The sequence below is a fragment of the Simochromis diagramma genome, unplaced genomic scaffold (genome assembly GCF_900408965.1).
Source record: "Simochromis diagramma unplaced genomic scaffold, fSimDia1.1 OVJJ01000107.1, whole genome shotgun sequence".
In the NCBI taxonomy this organism is placed as follows: Eukaryota; Metazoa; Chordata; class Actinopteri; order Cichliformes; family Cichlidae; genus Simochromis; species Simochromis diagramma.
In genome coordinates this window covers 10,190,568-10,212,957 of record NW_024387209.1, presented here as the reverse complement: position 1 = coordinate 10,212,957, position 22,390 = coordinate 10,190,568, and the positions used below count along the sequence as shown (strand labels likewise).

Genomic DNA, 22,390 nt, shown 5'->3' with positions numbered 1-22,390 from the left:
GGATGATCGGCTCTAGAAAGTGAGCCCGGGCTGGTATTTGACTTATTTGACTTACTTTAAAGGTATTGAGGTAATGCTGTTTTAAATTTCCACCACCTGGGGGCAGTGTTTGACCAGAAATTTCTAGTATTTTTTGCCCATTCTGGTTGTAAGACACAAAAGGCAGTGTTTGGCGTTGAGAGTAAGGGGGATGACGGTGCAGTGGTTAGTGCTCTTGGCTCAGTGTTGCTTCACTGACTGAAAGTACTGAATTTCAACCTCCTAGTGGGCTGGCACCTGAGTTTGTAGAGAATTTTGACTGTAAGAAGCAGAAGAAAATGGTTCGATCTAAGAACTATGAAAAAAAAAAAAAAAACAGTTCCGGTCACCCTGTTATTTTCTTTTAGTGGCCCTAATTTTTCTTTTACATGCTTCCTGCAGAGACATGAGTAAGTTAATTGAGGATAACAGGGAAGGACTGGCGACCTGTCCCCCTAAGCTTGATGACAGCTGAGAAGCCATTGCTCCTACCTGGTATTTGCATGATCTCACCAGTCTAAAAGAAACATGCATTTCTTTGGTGCTGACTGTGGCAATGTCCAACATTGTTTATTATTGTCTCCTTACTTCAGACAATGAATCGTAATTAACAATAATTCATACGCTTCCTGCTGTTGTGCCACATGTATAAACGCGCACAACTCTTTTGCTGTGGGAGATCCTTAGAGGAAAGACTCCTACAAACAGCTGTAAGCAAACAGCTCATCAGCTCCTCTTCTTTTGTCAAAACCACATTGCACACCCACATGTGTCTCTTTTAATAACATTTGAATACAGCTCTGTGTGTGTGCGTGCGTGTGTGTGTGTGTGTGCGCGCGCAAAGTACAAACAAGCCTGTATTATGTACACGCATTACAGTTTTTTCCTATTGAACCACTGATTCTCTGACTTCCATGTAATCCAACTTCATACCTTACTTACATAATGTATCACATTTATAATGTTTGCATCAGTAACCTGGTTACTGAAATGTGATTCTTACTCAGCAGTGTGGGAAAGTGAATTACATGATCAGAGCTTTAAAAGCATACTCAAGTTATATGAGAGAGAGCCCCATGCCCCCCCCACACACACACACACACACTTCTTGGCACCCCTCTGGCTGCCGGTGCCCTGGGTGCTGTCTAGTTGGACTTTGCCAACTGGCCCTGCAAAAACCTGGACACAGCTTGATGCCACTTCAGGCTGGAGCTCAGGTTTTAAAAATACAAAATCTTCCTTTTGGGAACAATGTATTATTATTATTTTTTTTGGTCTAATACACTATATCTTTGTTTCTTTCAAGATCCGAAGGAATGTAAATATTTTATTTAAAATCATTTATTTAGAAGTTTCATAATGGCCAAGAACATTGTCAAGGCTTTGATAAGGGTGGACCGCAGAGACTGAAGCTCCTGTAGTGATAATCATTTATCAACAGGGCACTTTAGTTGTTGAATACAGCAGCAAACTTATGTATGACCAGGGAATTTAGAACAAAGTAGATTGATTGTTGCATGGAGTCTGAAAGATGGTGACCTTTTATTAGCTAAACATATATATATATATATATATATACATTTAAGCAGCATTTACACAGTAATAACCTATTTACTGTAGGTATTTGTTTATTTGTTTATTCATTTAGAGATCAGAGTAATATTATAATATTATAATGATAATATTTTAATTTTAGTAGAAATATAATCAAAACTTTAACAGTATTATACTGTAAAATATACTTCAACTCTGCAAAATAGCTATTTAATGCTGGCTAATAAACACTGTAAAATGTTATAATGTAGCTTCACTTAAAAAACTGTAAACTCAACTAAAGTCACTGCAACCTCAATGGAAAAGTTATGCTAAGTTTTTTATTTTGAGTGTGTGGTACATACAAAGAATGTGAACCTTACAGTATGTTAGTTTTGCAACATGGTTATATTAAATTTAGGCAATGTCACTATGAATAAGCTGACTGGACAGGTCTCTTTTATTAGCGCCACCATGTCTAAACCATAGCAGGTCCAACTAACATCTTGTAAACCTTCCATTTCCGTCACAAATCATCATGACTGATTTACATTTCAACTAAATTCAAAATCGAAATACAAAACAGCCGAGACAATGGACAAAACAATAATAAAGGAGGATATGAAGGTAAACACTAACAGCATTTGCACTTGACATGGCAGAAGAGTTCTTGAGACACTATTGATTGCAACAAATATCCATGTAATTAAGTAAACTTACACTACTGTAAATTCAGACAAAAACACTAGCATCATTTAGGTAAGGACACCGTAATTGACAGGAAACCTTGTACAGGGTGTACCCTTCCAGCTGAGATAGGCCCTGCAACCCTGAACCGGAAAGCATTTAGAAAAATGGATGGATGGAGGTTGTTTGTGTTTCTAGTGCAACAGACACATTTCTTCCAGTGTGCCTGTAGCTACATTGTTGCTTTTTCGCATGTTCAGCTCACGTGCTGTGCACTGACTGAAAGACCCTCATGGAAATGCTAGCCATTTACTTGACGTGCTATTGAACGCATCTCATTTTTCTCCATAAATAGTACCAAAATTACACAGTTCTCTCTGGGAAGCTTGCAGGAAACGATTAGGAAAATGATTCTGACTACCACAACAACAACAACAGGATATTAAGTGTTTAGTAAACACAATAAATAGAAAATGTTTTGCTCAATGTATAATGACCTGAATTAGTGATGTATAATGTTCAGAAAAAGAGTTCACAAGGCATGTATTTATCTGATACACACTATGTAGATTTGTTGAACATGAAAAAATTAAATGCTAAAAAGACATATCTTTAAATATAAACCAACAGTAATTTTAGTATGTATGCCACAGTCAACACAGGCAGAATAAAATCTCTTTTCAATAATAGTAACTGGGAGCTACGAGCAGCTAATTAGTGCAAAATGTGAAAAGAGAGAGCATTAATCACATGTGCACGCCTCTCCCTGTGTCTGCAGATGAGCATGTGGGCGTATAAATGTGTGTTTGACAAAGAGAGGGGTGGTGGAGTAAATACAGTGTGTGCACTGCAGGTACTTAAAGTGGCCAGCAGAGTGCAGAAGAGACAAAGTTATCGTTCGAGGCGCCGGGTTCAACGTCACCATTATTTTAAAACATGCCATGTCTCAGTCTTTTGTTATTAATATAAGTCAACTTTATTTTGTAATCCAAATGTGCTTTTTGTTAAGATGAATAAAAACATGTTTTGACGGTTTAGAAAGAGTCAAAATTAGCATTATAGTTGTCTCAAAATACAAGGCTTTGTCCAGAAATGTATACACTGCAGCGTTTTTGCAGAGTTTTGCTTTGTCTTTGGAAATTGTTCACAGAAAAGAGCGTGCTGAGTGAATCACTGAGTGGAACAAACTTTAATAAATTCAGTCGGTTGTCATTTCCTCATGCAGAGAGACTGCAACCAAACCAGGACGATAACAAGGACTTGTTAACCTTTCAGAGATGTATGGTGACATTTAAAAGATACTTTTCAGTCTACGCTCATCTTCTCCCTGGCCGCCACCGTTCACTTTGTCCTGATCATAATGAGTCCGAGGAATAGAAGTACTCTTATCACTGTAGGGATGAATTGAAAGAGAGAGAGAGAGAGTGCTGTAGGAAGATTTAAATTATTCCACTGCATCTGGCAGAGATGAATGTGGGCTGGTCATTTTTGGCAGTGTGAGAACTTCCTATAATGGTTGAAACTGACTGCACTAATTAGGCTTGCTGTGAGAAAACTTCACTTAGACTTGAATATTTTGAATAAATGAAGCTGTCTCAACCAAGAGATCAAGTTTTTTTTTTATAGCTAAGCAGAAAGTATCCAAACTGCAGGGCTTTAACGTCACAGTTCTGCTGCAGCGTGTTTAAATTGAAATCTCTTAAACACATTAAAATGAATATAATGTATAGACCTAGTCGTTGTGAAGTCATCCTTACCACAGTAATTAAATTAAATTCAGATTTATTTACATGTGTTTTATACTAAAAGGTCAAATCTGTTAATGACAAGTTAGCCTCTCAGTAAGAAAAAAACTGTCTTCACAGACTATTTTACATGAATGGGTCTTAGCATCAGGCTGTATCCAGAAAGACTAGACAGTCCTATTTTTATATGCTGTGTAGCACGAACTCTTTGGAGCAGCCTTTTACATGTTCTCTTTCAGGCTTATCTAGAGGTTACTTTGGCCGCTTCTGGTTTTGTCTATCTGCCTCTGGGTTGTTTTTGAATAAATTATTGCCCAAACCATATTTTATGTCTGTGTTCAAATCCTCGTGAAACTAAACTATACAAGGTATCATCTTTAATGCTCTCTGCTGATAGGGTTAACTCACAAGCCCTCTTTCTGAAAGTGTAGTAGAAGTGAGTAGCGTATTTCTTGCTATTGCTGGTAGAACTGGAGTAATTGGCAGAGGTTTGTTGGCCTTTGCTAAACTTTACTTAAAAGTCCTTAGATTCAGTTTCTGTAGCATGGCTAACTGATTGAGTGATGGAATATTTCTATTGAGACTGACCTAGAAATGATCCACCAGCCAACCACTGGAGAAACTACTGAAACTACTTTTGTCTTTTTACGAAATGCTGGTGGACATTTTAAGCCATTTGCAAGAAAATATACGTTTGGAAGGAGAGCTCTGCTGACTTATTGGTCTTCAACAAACTTAATACTACACTCACCCATCACCCCACCTTGAATATATATTGTATGGTGAGACAATGACCTACCTGGGTAGTGTGCTAACTTGGCGATTATATATATACATAGTGATGAACGTGGACACAAATTCAGTACCTGGAGTCATTAGGTGTTTTAGGTCTTTCAACTGCAAGTGCTCTGTTTAGCAGCCTTTGACCAGCTGAGGAGGACTGTTCTTTCACATGCCCCAGTAACAGGCTATAGGTTTGCACTGCCACCTCCATCAGCAGCACTCCTCCATCACCCTTTTTTCCTTTTTCTGGCTTCCTCCATCTGCTTCTCTCAGGGCACTGTCAGCTCCATCACAACTACTTGCTTAGACATTTAAGCGATAATAATGAGTCTTCAAGGAATCCAAATTGCTTCCCCAGGTCCACACACATATTCTAAGGCTTGGGCCTTTGCTTGGGGATTTGGGTGTTCTGACAAATCTAATTGTCTGTTTTGGTGGTGGAAGGTACTTGACAATGGTGTGGCTGAAGGACTCTTGATGGATATTACCTTTAGCACATGGCTGCTGCAGCAACAAAAATAGCCTTCCCTCACTGCTTTTGAATAGCTGCTAGGATGTGCTCCAGTTTTCCTCTTTCTTAGCAGAAATGGCATTTTTCTTGGTCTTGTCTCAATAGAAGAGATTAGAGTACGTAGACTAGGAGGAACATTATGTACAGAGTGGATGATCAACTTAGTGTAGATGGATACAGCTTTTTTATTACTTTAATATCCATCTCTGATTACCACGTTGTCAACTGTTCAGTTTGCACATAGAAATCCAGCGACCCCTTACAACACACCTGGTCCATAGGGAATTCAGAGCTGAGCTGGAAAAGCTATCATGGACCTCATTAGAGCTTTGCAACAATGCTGGGACTGCACTTGACCCAAAGCTTCGTCTGCTCTTCGTTCTACCCTCACCTCAGTGCCAGCCTGAGTGAATGTCAGGTAACTGGACTCCCTGTAACTTCAGCAGATATTTTCACCTCAACACACAAGAGAAGATGACTTTGGTAAAACGTCTTAGCTGTTAGCTTAGAAGTTAGTACCAGCAACCTTTATGAGTTCACACAGCGATGCAGTTTTCATCTACTTGGCATATCTAAAAGGAAATCTTAGATTAAGTAACTACAAAATACATATACACATTTTGAAAGATAAATTGTAGTTCATGAAACCATGCTTGCTTAGCATGTTGCTAAAATGCAACCTAACCCTGCCCCTAAGGCCATGTCCACACTAATACGTTTTCGTTTGAAAACGCATCTTTTTCTCTCCGTTTTGGCCTTCCATCCACACTCAGACGGTGTTTTTGGTCAAGGAAAACTGAGCTTTTTGAAAACGCTCTCCAAAGCAGATACATTTGAAAACGCTGTTTTCAAGTCGCAGTGTGGACAGCGAACCCGGAGCCTTTTCGAAAACGATGACATATTTTAGTCATGTGTTGCAGTCATGTGACCAATTAAACTAAGATAGAGGAGGGCATTATACAGCAGTTGTTTTTTTTCCTCTCAATTTTAATAGCCCTATTGAAGATTAATATCAGTTTGTACATGCTTCAGATAGCTTTTCTTCAAATTCTTTAACACTCGCTTTTGCAATTTTGTACTTTTGTGTTACTCGCAGCAACAACTCCACCTCATTGTTAGTCCATTTAAAAAACTCGGTGCTTTTCCTCGACATTTTTCCGCGACGTTCCAAAGAGCCGGAAAGTAAATAATGACGCAGGTCAAATCTTCTTACGTTTCACCCATGTGAAATACAGGAACGTAAGCGTTTTGATAATTTCAGTGTGGATGAAAAACTGTTCGGAAATGCTTGAAAATGATAGTGTGGACGCGGAGCGTTTTTAGACGAAAACGCCATAGTGTAGATGTAGCCTAAGTGATTTACCTGTGACTTGGTGGATGTTAAGAGGTTAATTCCTCCAATTCTTTTCATAATTTTGGTAAAGTCAGGTTAAAATTTATTTCCTTTTCACATTATACATGAAGTAGTTATTCGATGGATGATATAAAAATGTTGATTGTAGCAGTTTAACAACTGGAAACAATCGAATAACTTCAAACCAAATTACAAACATGATCAGTCTGTGCTCATACAGTTTAAAAAAGACTGATAACATGATAAACATTTAGCTTTGTGACAATAGCTCTTTCTCAGTTACATCACATTTATTTAAATCATTCCTCAAAGACAGCTGCTGCAGTGCTTGTATGTCTTACTTCTAACATATTATGTTTGATTTAATTAGCAGAACAAGTTCTGATGCACAGCTGCAGTCATGTTGAATTAAATCTAGCATTAATCAGAATTATATCATTTTCACTGATGCAAAGCTATGCTGTGCAAAACCCTGCTCTCTCTTTTTTCACAAAGCCAAACCACACTTATGATCGTCATAGTCATAACAAGTCAGTATTCTCTTTAATCTGTCTCTAAAGAGACTTTTTTTTCTGTAATACTTTTTTGCAGTGAGCAGATGTGATTGGAGATATGACTGAGGTTTTTTCTGGGTCATATATATTAGGATGTTCTTCTTTATAGTATTGAATGTTTAGGGAACAACCCTTTAAATGTTTAATGATCTGGAGATATGTATTACGCGCTTTAAGAAAAGGTTGGGTTTTTTTTTTTTTATCAAATAGAACATAGGAAGGATGAGCCATTAAAATACTGTATTGCATAGTACATCCTGGCCGGTTTGTCCTGACGAGACATAAAAGAGAAGGTAAGATGCATGGAAGAGAAGATATAATGAGCAACAGAAGAGAATTAAGACGACTGAAAGAAGAGAGCGAGACAGAGGGCAAGAATGGGAGACAGAGAAGTAGGCTAATACATTTCTGCTGCTGTTGTGTATCACTGAGCTCATAAAACAGAAAGGCATCATCAAAAAGCACATAGAAGAGTCAATGTATTCCCCCTAGTCTCCAAGAAAGTCTTTTGATGCTGAAACAGACTTTCTTTCTCTCTCCATCCATCCTTTCTCCCTCCTACTCTCTCCCACGCTCCCTCCATCGCTCACCATGCTGCTGATGAATTAAAAGAAAGTATGTCAGTTGGCAGGCAGGGAGGGGAGACGAGAAAGAAGACATCAGAAAGAATTCATTCATTGAGTTAGTTTTTCCAACATAAACACAGGGTCTGACTGCTCAGTGCCTCACAAGTTTTTAAGGTCTGAAGGGAGTTATTTGGGTCAGCTGTCAGGGCTAAGAACTCACCTGAATCTGTACACTTTGCACTTTCCGTTTGGGCTGACACAAATGTATCAGGATATTTCATTTTTACATCGGAACAACTTGGCCTCCGTTCATGGGCTGGCTCGTTTTTAGCAAACAGCTGAAAACACATCTACTGGAAGCAGAAGGTCTAGCTGTTGCTATGTGACTGCTGAAGGCTTGTACAAGAGTACAATGCAGCATTGCTAACCTAAATGTTGAAATGTCTTTGTGAGTGCAACAGCACAGCAAGCTCTTATTATTACTATTCAAAAATTCATAAAATTTTTGAATAGTGAAAATTAGGTAATGGTAGCTTCCCAAACAGCCTGCTCAAAGTCTGAATAAAATAACTTCTACATGTTTTAAAGCAACTTTTTTCTTAGCTGCACATCGATGAAAGTTAGGGTTAAACTCATTTAAAACCTTTTATGGAATTTTTCCCAATTTGCCATACTTAAAACAGAAGAAATATAATGCAAAAATGTTCCTAAGAGAGTTGATCTGAAAGAAATAAATACATTCTACAAGTATACCTATTTAGCATGTGGCTAAAATGCTACCTACCCTTTACCCTTCAAATATTTTCATATGGAGGAAAAAAAACAGCATTAAAAAAAAAGTAAGTACCGTATTTTCACGACCATAAGGCGCACTTAAAAGTCTTAGATTTTCTTCAAAAAGTGCGGCGCGCCCTATAGCGCGGTGCGCCCTATGTGTTGTAAGGAGGACGTAGTAGAGAACACCATGAGAACGTTAAAGGGTGAAGTGTGGGCGTTGATCGTATATACCGGGACAATCGCACATACCTGTATAAAAGAACAGGTATGTGCATTATGCAGGACATCGTTGTTTTAACAACCCTGAAAATGGCAAAGAGACACGCTTACGAAGCACAGTTTAAACTGAAGGCCATGAGCTACGCGGAGGAACATGGAAATCGAGCAGCGGCGAGAGAATTTAAGATTAACGAATCGATGGTTCGCAAATGGAGGAAGCTGGAAAACAAGCTCCGGCAGGTCAAGAAAACGCAGCTGAGTTTCCGCGGACATAAGGCGAGGTGGCCCGAGTTGGAGGAAAGACTCGAGCGGTGGATCATCGAGCAAAGAGCGAGCGGGAGAAGCGTTTCGACGGTCACCATTTGGCTAAAAGCAGTTTCACTAGCTGAAGAGATGAACATTGAACATTTCCAAGGAGGTCCGTCTTGGTGCTTTCGTTTTATGAAACGGTGCCATTTTTCCATCCGGACCAGGACTACGGTAGCGCAGCAACTTCCAGCGGATTATAAGGAAAAGCTGGCCATCTTCCGCTCCTACTGCAGCAAACACATCGGCGACAAAAACATCCAGCCCAGCCACATCACAAACATGGACGAGGTCCCGCTCACTTTTGACATCCCGGTGAGTCACACTGTGGAGAAGAAGGGGACCAGCACGGTAGCGATACGCACAACGGGGTATGAAAAGTCTTCTTTTACTGTTGTGCTTGGCTGCCATGCTAATGGACAGAAACTGCCGCCTATGGTGATTTTTAAGCGAAAGACTTTGCCTAAAGAGAAGTTTCCAGCAGAAATCATCATTAAGGCAAATGAAAAGGGCTGGATGGATGAGGACATGATGAAAGACTGGCTGAGGGAGGTGTATGTAAGGAGACCAGGTGGTTTTTTCCACGCATCACCATCGCTGTTGATCTGTGACTCTATGCGTGCCCATCTCACAGCCGATGTGAAAAAACTTGTGAAGCAAATGAACTGTGAGCTTGCTGTCATTCCGGGAGGCCTGACAAAGGAACTCCAACCGCTGGACATCGGTGTGAACCGCCCGTTCAAAGTAAGGCTGCGAGCAGCCTGGGAGCGATGGATGACCGGTGGAGACCACAGTTTCACTAAGAGTGGAAGGCAGCGCCGGGCGAGTTACGCCACAATTTGCCAATGGATTGTAGATGCTTGGGCTAACATGTCTGCTGGCACTGTTGTTCGAGCTTTCGCAAAAGCCGGCATCGTTTCCGAGGAGCCGCACGGCACGGAAAGTGACTCTGACGGTGAAGACAGTGAACCTGGCATGTTTGATGGAGATTTAGCGCAGCTGTTCAATTCAGACACAGAGGATGAGGACTTCGATGGGTTTGATTGATGATAAAAATGTGAGTACCAAACTTTGTTTTGCTCCTGCTTTATTTTTAAATACGCACACTTGTATGCTTGTGTGTTGTTGATGATGACGATTATTGGTAATAAAAATGTGAGTACCAAACTCAGTTTTGCTCCTGCTTTATTTTTAAATATGCACACTTGTATGCTTGTGTGTTGTTGATGATGACGATTACCGGCAATAGAAATGTGAGTAAGGTACCGAATTCAGGTTTGCTCCCGCTTTATTTTTAAATACGCATACGGTACTTGTATGCACCCTATGGTCCAGTGCGCCTTATGTGTGTGTTAAATACAGTAAAGGCACACATAACTGAGACTGCGCCTTTTAGCACAGTGCGCCTTATGGTCGTGAAAATACGGTAAAACCAAATCACCATTCAGAGAAAAGTGAGCCATGCCAAATGCTAATTAGCCGAATCAGGAGAGTAACAATAACTGTGATCTAACTTTATCTGACGCTAGTGGAGATTAACGTGGTAAAGCTCCTTTAAATCTCATATACAGTGTCTATTAAAGATTTATTCATGCAATAAACTTTTTTGTTTGGTTGGTTCCTTAATGGAAAAAGCCCACAGCATCTGTTCTTGTTGTCAATACCAACCGATGTCTATGATCCAGAGTAGGACCGGGCGATATGACCCAAAACTTCATATCTCGATATTCTTTAGCTAGATGGCAATATACGATATATATCTCGATATTTTTTAAAGTCATAAAGTAAGAACAAAAAGAGAGTTCTTAGTCAAAGCTGTGTCCCAAATCTCACACAGGCACTTTTACTAACATAAAGTGTGGATGTACAAGAAAAAATTACTCAGAAATAAATTATTAGCATTTATTAAATAATAATGCTCCATGAATAAAACAAAACAATGTTGTTTTTGTGCATAACAAAAAGCTCACAATTGTGCAGTCAAAATGTAAACTAAAAGACGCTGAGCATAATAATCTCGGGCGACCGTGGCTAAGGGGGTTGGGAATCTCATCTGTAACCGGAAGGTCGCCGGTTCAATCCCTGGGCTCTCTTCCCTTGTTGTTGTGTCCTTGGGCAAGACACTTTACCCTACTTGCCTACTGGTGTTGGCCAGAGGGGCCGATGGCGCGATATGGCAGCCTCGCTTCTGTCAGTCTGCACCAGGGCAGCTGTGGCTACAACTGTAGCTGCCTCCACCAGTGTATGAATGTGAGAGTGAATGAATAGTGGTATTGTAAAGCGCTTTGGGTGCCTTGAAAAGCGCTATATAAATCCAATCCATTATTATTATCCGGTTGTTCAGTGATGACGCGACGAATCCTACTTCCGGGTCTAAAGTAGTCTGCGTTTAATATGGCTTTTGTGTTGTTAACATGTTTAATGTTATGTATTTTCTTCTATTTGATCTCAAAAAGCTCCTAAAACAGTCAGTGATCCCTGTTGACCTCCCTCGGCTTTTATTACCACTAATCATTTATTTAAGCTCAGTTTTTAAAACCTTAGGATGTAACTACAGCCCAGCCCATGCAGCAGTATATGAATGACTAACCTCGTATTGTGGATGGATTATCTCAGTTGTTCTCCTGGCTGAAGTTTGGTCCTTTTACAGCATCCTGCCATGCGATTACATTTGTTCCTGACCACTGAGAACCCTCACGTTAACTTTTATCGAGTGGAAAAAAAGTTAGCTTGTTTATATTATGCTAACATAGCTGTGTCGCTAGCGGTCACGTAGCACATCATTATATACCAGCTAGCCCAACTTCAGTAACCCTACAAACGTCACTGCTGTTTAGTTTTCTGTCTTCATTTATGCTGGAAGTGATAGCAGAGCTGTACATTTTAATTTGTTTCCAAAACCCCGCAGTCAGGACATGCTATATTGTATTTATATAGAAGCTAGCGAGCTAACTCCCTGCTAACTTCTAACTCCGTTAAATGTCATAAATTCTGTTTTCATGGATGCCTGGATGTTAAACTCAATTGTTACACCTGGTAGAGCAGAACGCTGATCATTTTATTAAAGATGAAAGACTTTAGACAATTTTTCAACTCTCAGTAATGCCATAGTGATCGTTTGATATATGGACCTGCAGCGGAGTTTAGACCCAGACACGGCTAGTGACGTCAGACTGAACAATCGGATTATAATAACAAAGACAGACAGATTTCGCAGCTGCTCTGTTCCCAAGTTCTACTCTGTGACTGACAGCCTGGAGTTTGAAATCCTCTTTGTAACCATGTCTCTTAACAGGTGCCATTTGTGGTCCTTATATGCACACAGTACAGTAATATTACCTTGAAGCAGAGCACGTGGCTCCTCAGTAGCCGTAATGCTCCAACAATCCATCAAGCAGTGCAGCTTCGTAGCTTACCAAAGTCGTACCAAAACATTTTTTGAAAGGTTTCTGAGCGCTGTGTACCACATAAAATCGGTTTGCGGTCAGTAAGCACAACCTGAATTCATACATAAGGCACACTGTCGATTTTTGAGAAAATGATAGGATTTTAGGCGTCAATGCGTTAGCGCGGTTAGCTCATTAATGCATTGATGCCGTCCAGCCCCATGCACGGGGCGATCCGCGGTAACTCGTTAACAGAGATTTGCCCCGTTAATGCAGTTATGGCATTAACGTCACGCTGACAGCACTAAAATAGTAATCTTCAAATGTTTTCTTTTTACCGACCAGCTCCTCTTTGATAGCTGCTGTGTCCATCTTGTTGTTGCCTGCAGGTGAAGCGATGGGGGAGTTGTGTTCAGTGAAGGAGAGAGGCGAGGCAGAGTAACGCAGCGTAGAGACAAAAGTGGACTAAAGAGAGGCAAACTTGCGGCTCCACAAGTATAGTTATAACGTACCATAGACTATATCGATATAAACGATATTGTCACATCTCATATCTCGTATAAAAATATATCGATATATTTAAAAACTCGACATATCGCCGAGTCCTAATCCAGAGTGCATCTTAACTCAACACCACAGGCATTTCAGATTATTGATTATTACATTCTGATTATTGATTATTACATTCTGGAAGTGGCAAAAATATAAGTGCTATTAACCCAATAAATCATGAAAAATTAGCTTTACGTTTTTGGTGAAAAATACACAAATTTGTTCATGACAATTTAAGCAAGTAACACACTTTTGAATAAATTTCTAATAAACAAAGTGTGTGAAACTCAAGTTGGACTTGGACTTCTATTTTTAATTACTCAATTAAAAATGGTCAATACCTATATTACTGGGCTTTATGCAGAGCCCTTAAAAAAGTGGGTAGTCACTATGGCACTCTATATAGAGTAGCTGCAGTATATCAATTAGGGAGCAATTGATTGCTGATCAAAATAAACTTAATTAATGTATTTCTTTAGCATCATCATTCGGTCAAAATTTTAAAATTACCCAATAATTAGATTTCCAACTAATGAAAAGCCAGAATGCTTGTGCATTGAACTATAGTGTTAAGTATGGTAAGCTGTATCTACTTAAAAATATGATATATCTCCAAGCACGGTAAGTATGCTGTGGCATCACATCTTGTTTTTTTTTTTGTTTTTTTTTACATAACTAGCACATTTCTTTCCTGCATTATTTTTTAGTACATGCTTCTTTTGTTGTATAATTTGGTGCTGTTGCAACCCCATTTCCCCACTGGGGTTATAAAACTTGTATCTTCTGTCTAATTCTTGACAAGGAAAAAAAAAGTAATTAAATATTCATATTCTTTTCACTGCATTTATGAAAGTAATAAGTCTCTCAGTGCAGAGCTTCAGAGCAGCTCACACATAAATCTTTGCTTCAGGTCATACCCCATCCCCACCTGAAAATCAGCAAACCTTTGGAGACTCATTGCCTAAATGAAGGACTTAAGTTCCACAAGAGTTTGACAACATTCAACAACATGTGCCCTGAAAACCTGGGCTACATTGTTCAGCAAGGGATCCAGATCCTTTTTTGTTCCCATTTGATGAAGTTTAATGGTCCTATTAGTCATTTTTTTCACATTTGAACTGCTTCTTTATTTATTTCTGAAGTATCCGGTCAATAAGATCAGAGTGAGTGATAGCAGAAGGGAGAACGGATGATGCCTCTGTTTTCTTTTGTTCCGATAACCTTTAGTTGACTTTTGCTTGATGGCCCTCTAGAGTGCTTTTTATTAGTAATTTTGGCATCTTGTTTGCCCGAGGTCATCTATCACAATATCCCTGTCAGATTCCAGAGTAAGAACAGCAATCCCTCATCTGTTTGGATGCTTTTAGAAAAAAAAACAATCTGACAAAGTTGAAGAGTAAAAAGTTTATTTTTGTCCTTTCAAAACTGAGTGCAGGGATGACCTGGGGACCTGATATGTTAGAAACAATTTCACAAGAGGAGAAGACTCTTACAAATCTCAACTTCAGTTTCTTTGAGGCAAGGCAAGACCTGCACCACTGCGAGTAGGAAGTTAGCCAGGTAGGTACATCTGGATAAACAAATCGACTGGATTTGCTATTTATACCTACCAACGCTTCCAAAACCCTGCTGCAACACATAGTTGGAAGCTTGTTCAAAAGGCCAGTTCTCTTTGAGGAAAAATATATGTATTGCTATCAACAAGCAGTCCCACTCACATGCCTCCCACAAACTGCTGAACAGTAATTTCTTTTATGATAAACTGCAGTATATCTTGGGGTTAGAACCCTTATATATATTATAAAGACACCAGAGGAAAAAGAAAAATTCTAATTTCTCACACATACCCCAAGGGACTTATACTGTAGAGCGTTTGGAGCAAAGAAAGCCAACCTCAGCTTTTTCTCAAGTTATTGTACGTTATGATATAGCCAATGTGTATTTTCTTTACCTGAGACAAAAGGAAGGTCTTATCCAATATACTAAAGAGGCCTAAAGTCCTCTCGGTCCTGATTTCCTCATGTGTATATGCTTTGATTTCAGTTTTGCATTTGAGTCCTGCATATTAAGGTCCTATCCTGCCTTGAATCACGCAGCATTTTATGACACATTAGTTATCATTAATCTCTAGCTCTTGTCCACAGTTTGTCTTTGGCCTGTCTCCCTCCTCTCACCTCCAACCAGTCGCAGCAGATGGCCACCACTCCATGAGCCTGTTTCTGCCAGTTATTCCTTCCTGTTAAAATGGAGTTTTTCCTTCTCACTGTTGCCAAGTGCTTGATCATCAGGGGTCATCTGATTGTTGGGGTTTTCTCCCCATTATTTTAGAGTCTTTACCTTACAGTATAAGTGTCTTGAAGGGACTGCTGTTGCAGTTTGGTGCTATGAATCGAATCAACCCAATTCTTTATGAATAGTAACTAAAGATTTAGACATTCACTTCTTTAATTAGGAGACTTTACTGTTATCATACTTGAAACCGAGTTTTTTGGGTTTTCACAATCAAACTGCTGCAGTCACACTGACTTGATTAGAGTCTCCAGCTACATTTCATAGTATTAGCACAATAACTGAACTATTATGTCCATTAACTTTCACCTCTCCAGGTCAGAAACTGCTGGAAGGGGCCATGATTTCCTCTCTAATTAACTGCAAGTCCTGCTTAAACACTATTCCAGCACACTTGCATCGCTGCTTCTTCCTTAATCTTTACCTTATAGTATACAAACGCTCCTTAAGGAGACTGCTGTTGGAATATAAATGAAAGTCAATTCAGTTCAATTGAACACATCCTGCCACACTGAGAACTTTTTTTTTTTTTTGCCGCAGACAGAAATGGTAGGGCATACAAACATATTACATTCAGATATAACTACAAGCACCTAGGGAAAACCCATTCTCCTTGACGACAGCTAACATCCATGCCTATTTTTAGCTTCCAATTTTAGTTGAACAAAATAATTAAATTGAGAAGACTTCCCCATCTGTTTTCTCAGAAATATTGGTGCAGTGCCATTTTAAAAAAGTTTTGCATCCCTAAAATTTGGCATGTTTTCACATTGCCTCATTCAACAAGCTTTAGAACTATGTATGCATGAACAGTAGTGTGCCATTGAAACTGGAATCCAGCTTTGTGTTTTCCTGCTCTTCCTTTGAGCTGCCTGTTCCATAGGTATTAGACTTAAGTCATTGAAAAATGATTCACTGCTTAGTTAAGGGTAAGCACATAACAGTATGTCTCAGAGGTATCTTTTTACAACTTGCTCCAAAGAAACTATATTGTGAAATAGATAGACTAACCCTTGATGAGTTACATTGCTCAGATTACCTATATACACCCAGATGGCACATAAAAGTTATTTAAATGCAATGTATTATTAATACATGGTGTTCAACCTAGGTTTATTGTCTTTGAAGAAATGTTGTGCCAGCAGGTCTGTCTGAGCTGTGATCAAGTTTTGAGAGCCTTTGGAGCATTAAGATTTGATGCTGAATCTATGCCAGAAAAACTTAAACTCGGACTGACAAGTTTGTCTTTCAGCATTATAAGAAAACATGTAATCTGTGCTTTGAACACTCTGACCTGCAGGATTAACAACTTAATTTAGCTTGGAGAGAACCTTATTTTAGCATTTTTAAGGTAGCTAGCTAATCTACTAAAGATGCTACTATACACTTCAAGTCTGCTAGGCTTGCCAATTCTTCCTATATCCAGGAACCTACGGTACTCTTGTAGATTATCACTCTGGCATGCATTCAGCAAGTTCATTTGACCATATGATATTGTATCCTAGTGTAAGTGGTCAATTACAATATGGATTTGAACTGAAAATGGAAAAAGACAGGAAACAAGTACCTTGTTGGAGCAAAATTGTCTGCTTCAAAACGAGATGTCATCCCCACCAATCTCTGGACTTGTTTCACTAGTTTCCCAAGTTTCTGTAAGGATTTCCCTAACTTTAGGAAGGTGCATTTTCTTGCTGTATGATGTATACAATACCAAGTACACAAGTACAATGTATATCATTTATTTGATGTTTTAACATGGAAATCTACCGAAAAAGGAAGAGAAACATACAGAGATATACAGTATAAATCTAAGCCTAAATACATTTTGTGGCAGCACAGAACATTTCACATTCCATTATGGGACCAAGGCCATACAACACCTGAAGTATTCAATGACTTTTTTTTATTTTTTTATTTTATTTTTAAATATTTATTTATTTATTAGATGTAGGCTCACACGGCATTGTGTCATTTCTAAAATGAGCAGCTGACAGCTCTTATAAATGAGTTTGCAATAAATCTTTTTTTTCTTTTTAATTCTCCAAAGTTACGAATTGTAGTTGCATGCATGATAAACAGGTATCTAGAGTTTATAACACTTGCCTTCTTTTACTCGTAAACTGTGCTTTGTAGTTCAGTAATTTTTTAAAAAAATGACTCACACATTGACCAGTTGTAATGCCAGCACATCATCCAAAAGTCATTCAAAGCAAACCAGTTAGCCAGGAAGATCTTTTTAGACACGTGTTGTAAAAGGTTTTTTCTTTAGCTTCCGTGTTCAGTCTTATTTACACTAGACTGAAGCTTCATCAACATTATATGGGTACAAATATTGTCCTTCAAACTACACAAAGCAGTTTGAATCTTCTTTGGACAGACTGGTTTCATTACTTTTTTGCATTAATGCAAGATATTCCCAATCAATGCTCTGTGACCAAGACCAAAGTCAAAGACATTTTCTTTTACTGTGTGTTCATTGCAAAACAACATGTAGCGCAATTACATACAAAGTCTAGTCAATTTCACGATGACGATGTGGAGACAAATTTGTATCTGAGTGAAATAAAATTGTTTCCACATTACTGTAAATCACTTGATGATTGAGCAATATTTTCTAGATTTCCAAAAATATTTTGTAGTCTCCATTTGTGCTGGTAACACACCGTTGGGTAAAGTTTTTTTGGAAAGATTTCGCCTTCAAGGGGATGACATGTCCAATACCAGATGAACTACTTCACAGAGTTACCGTAGAACTTCTAATATATTTTAAGGCTTTTGCTAGTTGGAATTATATTACGATCAGGTAATGGTCCAGAATGAACAGGGCCCAAAAGTGCAAATTTTGTTTGTTCTTTTTGACTGGCTTATGACAAAAACATAATATTTCCATTTTTTATTTTTTTCACAGATTTCAGCAAAATATTACAGATACTGTATTTGCAAAATGTAATAAATAAATATCTGGGTTTATTTCTCTTGAAGCATAAGCATATGCAACTATTAAAACCATTTAGTGCCATTAGTTACAATTCCCATTGGAGACCATATTACACACACCCTCTGTTGTGCTTCTGACTGGACTGCAGATAATTTTAGTATAATAGCATTATTATTGTTGTTATTATTATAATGTGAAGCAGAATGTCTGTTTCAGGTCATCTCTGGAGCGACTTTGTAGGGCTAGATGCTTGTTAGGTTGCATAAAAGCGTACATTTTTCTTAACTTTATGCCTAAGCAGACTTATGTATTATTTCGCTGCCATTTCTTTCTTGTACCCTGATCTTATTTGCCTCCAGGCCTGTATACACAGCAGAAAATGTGATTTGGGGGTCACAAGAGCTCTATATTAATCAGTACTGAGGTCAATCCTTTTTCCAGTAAGCAAACTGCAATTGTGCAGAAACAATCCAAGTACAATACATTCAGTTCTTAGTCATATATCAACCTGTACAAAGAAAACTTGACTGATTGTATTCTGTCAACAAACTCACAGTTATCAATAACCTTTTTTTTCTCTACATGTATTCTTGTACATGCACAAATAGTGGATGTATTCCATGTATCTGCAATTGATCAAGAATGCTTCAAATGTACATCCTCAAGTTATAACTGGTTGATGGCTCTGGGACCTTAGGTGGAATGGCACACAGTTTGTCAAAAGAGTCTGACAGTAGAGCTATTTTTAATCCAGAAAACTATTATATGTTGACATTTGTCCATAGTTGAGCAAGCAGCAAGAAAACAAATAATCTACCAATGCCATTCCTCTTTCAGTGGCTCCATATCCACTTTCCATCACACATGCACATGCACACACTAGTAAAGCACCATCTTTTTACTTTCTCACTCTATTCTATTTGTCACTCACAATGTAGGAATGGGTGTTACATTCTGATGGAAAAATTATGATCATGGCTCATTATCCTCTCCCTGAAGAATGGATCTGATACATTCAATACTAGTATGTGCTTTTGTTTACACGACAGATCAGTTATCTTGGTCCATCTTCGGGCTCTATGGAATCCATTTGCATCACTCAGTACAGCTGAACATACATACAGTGTCTTGAGTGGAGTTATTGGGTAGGAATGTCTTCAGAGTGCCCCACAAATGCTCAAAACTAAACGGATGCGTGAAACAGATCTGTTAGTTTAATTCTTTCTACTAAATTATGTTAATTGCCAGTATGACAATCACAAAAAGATCATTTTCATTTTGGGGTTGTACACGCAGGGATATATGAGATGTGAACAAAAACTTCTGGGAACAGGCTCCTGAAGAAAATCAAAATCCATACCAGAGTTTAATTTGGCTGAGCTACTGTTCAAGGTCATTTTCACAGCACATCTTAAACGTATATATATATCAAAGGACTAAAACATGGCACCATGGATGATCATTTTTGTCACCACTGGTTATGGGTGTCAAATATGGAGCTTTAATGTTAATGTTTTAGCAGTTGCCATGTTTGTTTCTGGAGCCAGAAATGAATGAATAAAAAGATGGAGTCCTAAGTTAGCAGCTAATGCCAGCTAGCTGGTTGTGTTCATAAATTATATTGGTTGAGCTACTTGAAAGGTCTCTACCTCACAGCAAAGCATCAGATAACCAATTAAAATGCCTCAAAAAGGCGCCATGAAGAAACCTACAGTGAAGCAGTCCAATTTAACGACTGAAAGAAGTAGATGAGGCCCCACAGAGTCCAATCACAAGAACTGACAGACAATGTGATCATTGGTTTGAGCCCAAAACAATTATCCGGGTAGGTGAGTTATAAGAAAATTAGCCCCATGTTGCTGATGAAGTGGCAAACTATTCATAGAGACCAAAAGACTTTTTTGTACTGCCGATTTGTGGTTTTTAATTTATTAAAGTTGGGCAATTTAATTAGGGGTGGCTGTAGAGTAGGCCTTCCACTAACTCACAATTTAGGTTGGTGGTTATATCCCTGGCTGCATTAACACAGTAGTTCAGAATAGACTCATTCCTGCCGCTTGTATCCACAGCTTGTGATCACAGGTGAGGGTAGGGACATAGATCAACTGGCGAACTGCTCCAGTGCGAGCATGAGACCCACACCTCATAGAACCAACAGAACCACATCATCTGCAAAAAGCAGTGATGAGATTCTGAGGGCACCAAAGTGGAAGCTTTCTGCCACCTGGCTATGCCTAGAAATTAAAAAAGTCTACTGACCCAAATTTAAAATGAGCAAGAGCTTTGATTTTCAGAGGCCCATCCCTGGAACTTTTTGATCCCACCTCTCATAGCTATATATAGATATATATATACATGTATATATACATATACACATTTATGTATATACACACCTATGAACTTATGTACAAAAAATGGGTCTTTTATTCTATTACCACAACGGAGATGGTGCAAAAGAAAACAAGAATAGGTTAGGAACTCAAATGAAGACCTCAAGACGCAGAGTACAAAAATATCATAATATTTCATGAGATAAGTAATAACTGTATTGCCCAAAAGGCCCTTGGCAGTTTTCTTAAACAGTTTTTCTAGAATGTTGGAGAAATTTAAGTGCAATTCTGTCATGCTATCACTTGAAAAGTGTTGTTGGTTGAAGGTAGAAGAGGAAAGAAATGGCAGTTGTCATAGTTGTGCTTATTATTTTCTATTCCCCTTATCAAATGACCAAAAAAGTTATTTCAGCGACATTTTTTTTGTTTGGTTTTTAAGAAAAAGACACCCAAAAAATTCAGAACCTGAGTCATAATCATTCTGAACAGAGGACAAAAACCTCCGCTTCAAACTCCTAACCTCCAGCTGGTCATCGGTAGTCAGTCTAGGGTCAGTTCTAGGGTTCTGTTAATTAACATAGGAAACGGGCACATTTGAAGAAACTATGTTACCTTTCAAATGAAGTACATTCATTTTGGCCGTACAGTTTTTTTTCAGGATGTTCCAAGTAGGTGATAAAGTCTTTAAAAAAGGGTAGATATTAGCCTAAACCTACCCCTAAATGGGTTGCCAGTGACCTGGGGGATGTTAAGAGTTTGAAGATATTGTGTTTGGGTAAAGGTTTACCAGTTCAATGCATGATAAATTGTATTTAGTAGGAAGTATATTATTAATGCTATAAACAAACACACATTGGTTTGTTGCTGTGAAGTTGTGCTATTACCGAAGGCAAAAAGTACTCATTATTTTTCTACTACGGCTGATCATTACATGCATTAATAGTGCATAGGGTAAATGATTTCTAGGAGTTGCCTGCACTTATCTGATCACCTGTGTAGTATAAAGATTTCTTACTGTTTTGATTAGAAAAATCTTTAACTTAACTGGTTCTTGTTTCTTTTTCTTTTTTGCAAATACTGTAATATTTATTCAATTGCTGGCTTTGTATCTTGCTATTTACACATTACTGAGAGGGCAAATGTGTTGGGAAATGACTGTCACAAATCCCAATTACAGTACATACTTTCAAAAACAAAAAGAACTCGGTACTAAGGGTTCAAAGACTGCAAATATAAAAACAACTTAAATGAGAACTTGGTCCAAAACTCGGTAGTCTTTTCTCAGTCTCTTTTTCACTTTTGTCTTATTGTGTTACAGTCTTCAACGTGGCAGATTCCATCATGTATAAAAGCAACAGAGAAAAGGAAGAAAAACAAATGAAATGAAAAAAGTCACAAAAAAAACAAAACAACAAAAAAACAAACCAGAATAAAACACCTCAACAAAACAGTCCAATCAGACATAGTAGAGCCAGTAGATGAGGTTGAAGATTGAGAACACGGAAGGGAAAATGATCCGTGACCAGCGATCAATGGCATTTACATCCGTCAGGTCGGGGATTTTGATTTTTAACTGCGAGGACCGCCTCCGCAGGCGGCTGCGTTTCATCTGAGCGGAGCGGTCCAGGGAGTGACGGCTAGCAGAGCATGGACCGATTCCGCCACTCTGCTTGCGATACTGGATGTGCGATGAGGCAGTGCTGTCCAGCTGCACCATGGACTGAGAGTTCCTAATGTCTGCCACGCTGGTGGTGATCTCACTTCCTGCCACTTCATTATGGATTTCCAGGGTGGTCAGCAGAATGTTCCCATGACCATGTGGCTCTGCCTGAATGGAGAAAG

The 22,390-nt window shown here is 38.7% G+C and overlaps 1 protein-coding gene across 4 annotated transcripts in view; it reads right to left on the bottom strand.

Moving 5' to 3' along the window:
• Positions 1-18,147: 18,147 nt before the first annotated feature.
• The window catches only part of LOC120746322 (gamma-aminobutyric acid receptor subunit beta-3-like), a 56,517-nt gene continuing 52,274 nt past the window's right edge, over positions 18,148-22,390 (bottom strand). For 3 of the 4 annotated variants that reach the window (XM_040051766.1, XM_040051768.1, XM_040051769.1), the window contains one exon: positions 18,148-22,376. In XM_040051766.1, the coding sequence (XP_039907700.1) occupies positions 22,005-22,376 (372 nt within the window). In that variant the 3' untranslated portion in view covers positions 18,148-22,004. The remainder of the gene's footprint in view (positions 22,377-22,390) is intronic. The other variant, XR_005698823.1, reaches the window with a different exon arrangement.